Genomic DNA, 9,001 nt, shown 5'->3' with positions numbered 1-9,001 from the left:
CTGTACAAAACTTGCTCTCAACGTAACATAACATAAAGGCACCATTGATATCTTTCCCCATTTTTGAAATACTGTAAAAAATTGCTACATATGGCACATAACACATTTGTACATACGTATATTTAATTTATAAAAGTTTTTTTTCTCTCCTGTTTTCTATCAGCGGAATTGCTAAAATAAAATAAATTGTTTAATTTAAAGGTGGAATACTTCATTATATAAAATAAAGTTTTACATGTGAATCTATGTGTTTTACGTTTTATACAGCAATTGGGTCTTGGTTAGCTATCACACTGGACAACCTTGCTTGCAACTCTTCTGGTGTGGAGAAGCGATTTGCCGGGTTAGTCCTGCTCTCAGCCAGCCGATAGGCAGCGGCCGGCTCCAGACTGGTTGCCATGGGGTTCGGTATGCTCAGGAATGGTGTATCCTCGCCTATTCTTTCATCTTCGGTTTCGGTCTCAGAGCTGCTACTCTCAGAGCTTGTGTCGGAGTCCACTTCCACCCTGCTGGAAATGTGGCCATTGGGCTTTGTTCTTTTGACCCTCCGGCTGTTGGTGAGTTTCTTTGGAGGCTCCTGTGCTGGTTCGTATTCCTGCGTGGTCTCATACTCCTCATCCTCCAGTATCTGCAGAGGACTTGGTGGCAGGCTGTTGCTCTCGTGGGCAGGATTGTGGTGGAAGGAGTTGAATTGCTGAAGGTGGTGGTCGTACTTCTCACATAGCCGTGGCGGGGTCACCAGGAGCAGCGGTCGCTCCTCTTCTATGAAGGGACTCACCGCCACCGAAGGGATGGAGACGGTCAAGCTGGAAGCCTGTGGCGACATTTTGGAGGGGGGGGACTTGGGAGAAGTTGGAGTGTGGAAATCAACTGGTGACATGCGAGCTGGTGTGGTCATAGCTGAGACATACCTGAAGAAAAAAGATGGGGAAAGGTTGCGAGCACAGGAGCGACGGTGATGGGAACACAGTTGCTCATGTGGGCTGGGAGGGAAAAGGCAGGGATCCCTTAAGATCCCCAGCATCCTCACACAGGGCTACCAGGGAAACTTTCCTGTTGCTATTAATCCTATAAAACCGCTGACTTCTGGGACTCTAGGCAAAAATGTTTCAGAGCAGGAGAGGCACGGTAAAGCCTCTAGGTCTGTTCGCCTCAGAAGAGCCATGGAGATGCTGTAAATTATTTGCCAGAATAACTTCTTGGAACGAATCCAGGAATGGGATTCAGAGACTGGGGGGCTTCCAGAAACAAAATGCATTTGCAAGTATTTTCTCAAAAGGAAAACGGCTTCTGCACTTCTGGCAGCATTTGACCAGAACCTGGGGTGCACACAAACAGACAGGAGGCGAGAAAGGAAGAGAACCGAGGGACAGTCCACTTGGGGCTTCACCCTCTTCTGGCCAGACTGTCTCAAGCTAAGGAGGAAAGCAAAGTTTGGACAAAATCTAGAGCTAGATTCTGCTAATTTTAATCACTGGGGGTAGTCAGAGAAGGATTTGTAGCACTGTCCCAGCAGCTTTGTGCTTATCTGCTCCTTGGGTGCTAGTTACACTGGTTGGTACGTCTATCTGCAAAGAAACATAGGGCATTATTTGTTCTCCTGTGGGAACAAATGCTGATAGACAGGACTGTCTGGTCTAGTGTTCATTACTGCTCTGGAAAACTTGCCCCTATTCCTTCATAAGTTTCTGTGGAAAGAGTCATGGTCAAAGGTGATTTCTGAAAACAAAGCTCAGGTGCCAGTACAGAGCTTGTCCCAAAGGAAGAGGACAAAAAATGTGAGACTCTCAGCTGATTTGAATCAGCTGAGCTCCATGAGATGCTAGGAGGTCATGCAGATTCATGCCAGGTGAGGATCTGCCTGAAACCTCTTGATCAAAGGCACAGTGCCCAGCATGACATTTTGCATAGTTTGGCATTGGTTTTGTTCTTATCCTAAGTTCATCTGCCTGAATTTCACCAGTGTCCAAATTTAAAATTTTTTTAAGCTCCATCTCTTACACAGGCCCAGTAAGACAACTTATATGGCTATATATATCAATGAAGTTATTTAGTTTTTCATTAGTGATTTATTTATCTGGGTCTGAAATTACTAAAATAAATATGAATCCAACTTTCTTATCCAGTCTATGACTCAGTTGCACATATTACACTTGATTAAAACAGAGTTATTGTATTAAAGAGAAAGTGGGACAGATCCTGAACTGCTGTGTAGTAAATTCCTTTCAGTAGATGCACATTGATTTACATCAACTGAGAAACAGGAGAAAGAAAAACAAAACTGGAGTTATGCATGGGAATTAATCAAGTTGGTTGCTAGTGAGAGCGAAGGGCAATTAATAGGTCTGTGCATTGGATGAATGAAGTAATTCTTTATTTTTCCTTCCATGAGTGAGCTTTTCATCCCTTTGATATTTTAAAATAGGCATTATCTGAAAAAATGAAGCCATTCTACTTCCCCAGGTGGTACACTGTTGGACATACATCTTCCTGACACACTGCACTTTAGCTAAACTGGTTCAGTTAACACATTGTTACTTAAATGTGTTCAGTGTACTGTGCATGCTTTCATCAGTGTCAAGTTACTCACACTGGGGTGTTGTGCATTCACACATTTCTGTTGTATTCCCCCACACCATAACGGGGCAGTGCTAACAAGCTGCTGTCCACGAGCTGAGTGAGGCACAGGAGCCGAACACATACAGCTCTAGCACATCCCGAAAGGAACGTTAAAAGGCAATAGATTTATCCAGCTTCACGGTCAACAAGAGGTAAACAATGCTGGCTCAGTGAAAGGGGATCAGTGTATCCACAGACAGCCAGCAAGCACTAACCAGTTACATGCTGCCAACTTCATCATATAATCCAGCCTTTTGTGCAGATGGTGTTTTTTGATCTTCTCTCCTGTAAGATGGCTAAGGACTTTCTAAAATACACGTGCTTGGGTCTTCTGCTCACGTAAACAGGTGTCAGGGCATGGGATCCAACAAAGGGAGGGGGTAATGCAAAAGAACCCCTTGTAATGTCTATCCTATTTCATTTTGCCTCATTGCCTTCTTTGCCTCAGTCTTTAATGTCAGGACCAGTTGTCCTCAGGAGACTCAGCCCCCAGAGCCTGAAGTTAGGGATGGGGGGCTGTGTGGACCCCCCATAATCCAGGAGGAGACAGTTAGTGACCTGCTGTGCCAGTTGGACACCCACAAGGCTATGGGCCCGGATGGGATTCACCCCAGAGGAATGAAGGAACTGGCAAATGAACTTGCCAAACCACTCTCTATTATCTACCGTCAGTCCTGGTTAACTGGAGAAGTTCCAGCTGATTGGAAATTAGCAAATGTAATGCCCATCTACAAGAAGGGCCGGAAGGATGATCCAGGGAACTATAGGCCTGTCAGCCTGACCTCGGTGCCAGGCAAGGTGATGGAACAGATCATCCTGAGTGCCATTACACGGCACATGCAGGACAATCGGGGCATTGGGGCCAGCCAACATGAATTCATGAAAGGCAGGTCCTGCTTGACCAACCTGGCCTCCTTCTATGACCAAGTGACCCACTTAGTAGATGAGGGCAGGGCTGTGGATGTAGTTTATCTAGACTTCAGTAAGGCATTCGACACTGTCTCCCACAGCATCCTCCTAGACAAAATGGCTGCCAGGGGCTTGGATGGGTGGACTCTTCGATGAGTTAAAAACTGGCTGGATGGCCGAGTGCAGAGAGTGGTGGTGAATGGGGCAAAGTCCAACTGGCGGCCGGTCACTAGCGGTGTCCCCCAGTGTTCAGTTCTGGGGCTGGTGCTGTTCAATATCTTTATAGATGATCTAGACGTAGGGATTGAGTGCACCCTCAGTAAATTTGCAGATGACACGAAGCTGGGTGGGAGTGTTGATCTGCTGGAGGGTAGGAAGGCCCTACAGAGGGATCTGGACAGGTTAGATAGATGGGCCGAGACCAACGGCATGAGGTTCAACAAGAACAAGTGCCGGGTCTTACACTTCAGCCACAATAACCCCATGCAGTGCTACAGGCTGGGGGAAGAGTGGTTAGAAAGCGGCCTGGTGGAAAGAGACTTGGTGGTGCTGATCGACAGCTGGCTAAACATGAGCCAGCAGTGTGCCCAGGTGGCCAAGAAGGCCAATGGCATCCTGGCCTCTCTTAGGAATAGTGTAGCCAGCCGGTCTAGGGAAGCGATCGTCCCTCTGTACTTGGCACTGGTGAGGCCGCACCTTGAGTACTGTGTCCAGTTGTGGGCCCCGCACTTCAAGAAAGATGTTGAGGTGTTGGAGCGAGTCCAGAGGGGGGCGACCAGAAGGGTCTGGAGGGTATGACCTATGAGGAACGGCTGAGGGAGCTGGGATTGTTTAGCCTGGAGGAGGCTCAGAGGTGACCTTACTGCAGTCTACAACTACCTGAAGGGAGGTTGTAGTGAAGTGGGAGTTGGCCTCTTCTCCCAGGCAACTAGCGACAGGACAAGAGGACATAGCCTCAAGCTTCGCCAGGGGAGGTTCAGGTTGGACAATAGGAAGAATTTCTTCTCAGAAAGGGTCATTCGACATTGGAATAGGCTACTCAGGGAGGTGGTGGAGTCACCATCTCTGGACCACTTAGTGCCATGGTCTAGTTGACATGGTGGTGTCAGGGCAATGGTTGGACTTGATGATCCCAGAGGTCTCTTCCAACCTGATTGATTCTGTGATTCTGTGATTCTGTGATTTTGATATTGTCAAGGAGCTGGGAGACTCGGGGTGGAGGGAGCACAGCTTTGATCTACCAATTCACAGCACAGCAACATTTGATGGCTTCAGGAAGTAATTTGTCAGCTTGTACATTCCTTTATGTTTCAGAGTAATTTTTAGTCACAAATAACTCTCATTTTGCCCCTTATATATGTACACATACTTTCAATCCTTCTCAGAAATACTCTGCCATGTATTTCCTGCTTGCTAAAAATAGATGAGGCCTAATTTAATGCCCAAGGAACTATCTTCTGCATTCCAAATTCACGGTCATTTCAGGCGCAGGCTAGGCCATCAATGCCTGGTGAATTATCACAGAAATGTTGCCACTTTTCACTTGTAGAATAATCTTCAAGAAACACAACAATTGATGAAATATCTTCTTTCTTCTCATCGAAATGGAAAGGCACGTGCTCCTTTCTGCCCCACTAAAACCTAAACAGCTCACATCAGAATGATGCTCTGGGTATCCCAGCCAATGGGGGAAGACAGCACGAGCGGTCTTCGCTTCTCATACGCAGATGCCCAAACATACTAAGCTGTAATCCACGCTGTCAGCGGCTGTGTGGCCGTGCGTCCTTGAGGTTCCCAGGCAGGAGACAATGCAGTATTTACTGCTATAGGTCCTGATCCAGGAAAGCACTTAAGCGCATGCAGAGCTCTACTCGCGTGAGTAATCCCACTGATTTTAACGGGGTTACTTGCACGATTAAAAGTTAATCTTGTTATAGTGCTCTACTGGATTGAGGCCATGTCATGTGAGCCACATATCCTGAAATTAAATTCTATGGTAAATAACAGATAACTTCGTTATAAGGAAAGAGCCAGTTAACTATCCTTAGTGGTCTTACAGGCCTTATTTAGAGAGCCCTCAGCCGTGGTGCCTTATCCCACCGCCAAGCAGTTGTTCTTCGTGTAGCAGAGGGAGTACCACAGAAATGCCTTTTGCTGTACTGGCGCATTCATTTTTCTGGAAACCACAATTTGTCTCCCACACAACTTGGTCTCCTTGGGGATTGCCTGGCTGCATTTTTGACATCATGGACATCCAATGAGATCAAATCCCTTGTGATTTCACAATGTTCAGAGAATTGGTCCAGTAACCCTTTGTTTTCCTTTTCTTCTGACCCTGATTGTTGGGAGCAAACTCTCTTTACATGCCTGGTTTCTTCTCAGTCTTTCTTTTGCTACTCTGGGGCCATCCCATCCTCCTGACTTAAAATTCTAGCCTAAAGCTGAGAAGACTTTTTCAGTAGAAGTATTCTTGCAACTGATACACTTCAAGGCAGACCTTAGGTAGTGATGAACCAGCCTCTTCAGAGAAAAAATTACTCTGTTGGAAAACTCCTGGCCAACTTTATTTCTAACTACTCCTGATTTAATAACAACCTGGCTTGCACTTTGTATTCCTTGCTTTTATTTAATACAGGGTCAAGGGAAATTTTTGAAGGAGATAATGAGTTTAGGAGCTAGAATCCCTCAGAAAGTAGCTGGCGGCAGAATTCCTATACTGCTTAGGAATCCTTAGTGCTCTCCTCCTATGGATCAATACATTGCCTTCTCCCCACCTTTCATGTCTCACAAAATCCCTCAGTTTTCTCACTCGCTTCTTCTAAGAAACTGATAATTAGGCAAAGTTCCATTTTTACTTTACAATGGAGATTTCTGACAAATTACTTCGGTGGAGCTTATCCAAATGTGAACTGCTGGCTATTAGGAATAAATCCAACAGAGGCAAGAAGGGAAGAAATGCTTTTGGTAGACTTTAAACTACTACCAAGCTCTCCACCTTTAGGAATGAGGAAATGTACACCCCACATGAACAGCTGCACCGCTGGGTTTTCTCCTGTGCTCCCAAGCTTTCAGACCATCTGGGAACACCAGGCCTTGCCAGCTGAAAGCAATGAGGTGGTGTGTTCTACCTTTCACTGTGAGGAGAGTCTCGGTAGGAGTCAGGGGTCTCTCTCGCATGCTGGAGGAAGCTGTTGCCTTCCTGTGGCCCGCCGATGCCATTGAGGCGGCCCCGAGGCCCCACTGGGCTGGTGTGCCGGCTGTTCTCCATGGAGGAGCTGATGAGCACTGAGTGGCTTTCAGAGAGGATGCTTTCTGTGTGGCCATTACTCCAGCTGGAGAGCAGCAACCAGGAAAGGAGAAGAAGGGAGAGGAGTGTGAAAGGGTGCTTTGGTGGAAAATGCAGATGAGCAGAAGTTTAGCCAGGGGAAAGTAAGGGCTCTATTGACGCTCAGGATGTGCCATGTAACTTTCAGGTTGGTAACTGGGGCTGCAGAGTTTTGTGAATTGTATGAATCCACAAGCATCAAGGTGATTTTGCATGTGTGGATTAAAGGAGAGGGAAGGAGGGCTTTCCAATCACCAGGACTGTCACTGATTTAGCAATCTGCATATAGTAAAATTCACTGTAACAGTATTGGGATGCCATTCAGTCAATAAAGCTCTTTGTAAATTCCTGGAAAGAGAATTAGTTAGGTGACATGACTCCAAATATTGTTAGTCCTAAAATGAAAACACTACCAAGCAAGCATAGATTTTTCTGGGTTTGTTTTTCTACACATCTTTTTAGTTTTGCAACAGCAATAGGTCAGATATTACAGGTGCTGTTTGCCTTCCCCCTCCAGTACCTGTGGCTGGGTGTCTGGGTGACTGTCACGGAGTGATGTGTTGTTGAGGTGTAGTGGCTCGTAGAAAATGAGGTCTCTGTTTCTCGCTCGATGACACGCTCATTGGAGATTACATTTTTTGAAACGTACTGCTGAAAAGAACCAGACAAATCTCAGGTTTACAAACTGTAATTCACAGCACATTTGCAGACATAATTTCCAATCCCCTCCCCCCCCGCCAAGTCACAGTTTTTCACATGTGCCAAAGCACAAACTTTGTCACTTAAATACAGGCAGAAACAACACTGACACACTTGAGCACATTCATGTACACCTCTGCATATATAGCCCATCTAAACTCAAAGAAGGAGGAAACAAATGCAGAAATTAGCAAAGGTCTGCATCCCAAACAGGCTATAAACAACATACATATTTAACAATGGAATGAGAAGTCTTCATGGATAAAGACCTGGAAAGGCAACCCCCTCTTTACTACCAGATACATCAAAAATACTATTCTCTGATGGAGAAGACAGCAGTAGTTAGCAGTAGCAATTGTTCATTGCACGATAAGAATATGGGCAGGAAATGGCTATTTTCAGTGCCCACAGATGAAGCACCACGACAGACCTATTAACCAGGGGTTGATCTGCAGAATGGGCCAAAGCCTCCTGAGACAGGGCTGCAGATGTGCAGTGCCCAACCTCCTGCACAGCTTTCATCTGGAGCCCCCCCAGTGCTGTTGCTGGTAGGACTCTCCATTCTCCTCAGTGGGAGGAGAGTACCAAGACTGCCTCTTGGTTTTCCCTCTTTTAATAATCTGACCATGACTTTAGGTCTTTTTAGGGGAAATATTGGAAGCTGAGCTCTTCTGAAAAGGTGTCTTGGCCTTAACCAAGGTCAGTGGGAGTGCTGCCATTGACTTAGCAGAGCCAGGGCTCACCCCTGCAACAAGCTGTCATGAATCTGTACAGTGATGGTGGAGTGGGAGAGCGGGGATGGCTCGAGGCAGCAGGAAGCCAATGCTCCCTCCTGGCACCAGGCTTCCCTGGGAAAGGGAGGAGAGGAGGAAGCCGCTACAGGCAGTGTGAGCCCTGGCCTCTGAGGTCAAGTGGCTTGGCCAAGGGGTTAGTTGAAGAGTAACTCTCTGCTCCACTCTGACAAATGGCTGGGGGATGCTGGTGGAGAATCTGCTCCAGCCCCCTCTCCTCAGCTACTGCTATAGTTCAGGTGAGATCTTCACTCAGGCTTTTACCCCCGAGCTCATAATATCACATTGTGAGGGGGTTGGCCCCTGTTCCTACTCACCAGCCATCAGGCCAAGGGCAGTAGGAAGAGCAAGACACATGTGTTTGAAGAAATTAATCCCTACAGCACTTAGCCCTGCTGTAGAGCCGTTAGTATTTCTTTCTGAGGTGTTTTTCTTGGTTTTGGTGTCCTAGATCCACAGGTACAGCTGCAGCACTGTGGCATGCCCCAGTAAGCTGGCCATCTGCAGAAACACATCTCATTTTACTGCGTATGTTTTGCAGTCTCTAATTGTTTCTGGGTGGAGAAAACCAAGAGAATTCAGTCACCAGCCTGTGGCAGGTAGGAGTTGAAAAGCTATGGGGCGAGCTTTGCTGTGGCACTGGCAGCCTAGGCTGAAA

General features: G+C 46.6%; 1 protein-coding gene across 3 annotated transcripts in view; it reads right to left on the bottom strand.

The window, feature by feature from the left end:
* Window positions 1-209: 209 nt before the first annotated feature.
* Window positions 210-9,001, bottom strand: part of NRG1 (neuregulin 1) — a 111,496-nt gene continuing 102,704 nt past the window's right edge. For all 3 annotated transcript variants that reach the window (XM_068423029.1, XM_068423030.1, XM_068423031.1), the window contains 3 exons: window positions 7,374-7,504; window positions 6,657-6,860; window positions 210-911 (listed from right to left, as the gene is read on the bottom strand). In XM_068423029.1, coding sequence (XP_068279130.1) covers window positions 260-911; window positions 6,657-6,860; window positions 7,374-7,504 — 987 coding nt within the window. In that variant the 3' untranslated portion in view covers window positions 210-259. The remainder of the gene's footprint in view (window positions 912-6,656; window positions 6,861-7,373; window positions 7,505-9,001) is intronic.

This window comes from Nyctibius grandis, chromosome Z (genome assembly GCF_013368605.1).
Source record: "Nyctibius grandis isolate bNycGra1 chromosome Z, bNycGra1.pri, whole genome shotgun sequence".
Taxonomy (NCBI): Eukaryota; Metazoa; Chordata; class Aves; order Nyctibiiformes; family Nyctibiidae; genus Nyctibius; species Nyctibius grandis.
Note: the sequence above shows the minus strand (reverse complement) of the source record. Positions and strands in the feature narration are given on the sequence as shown.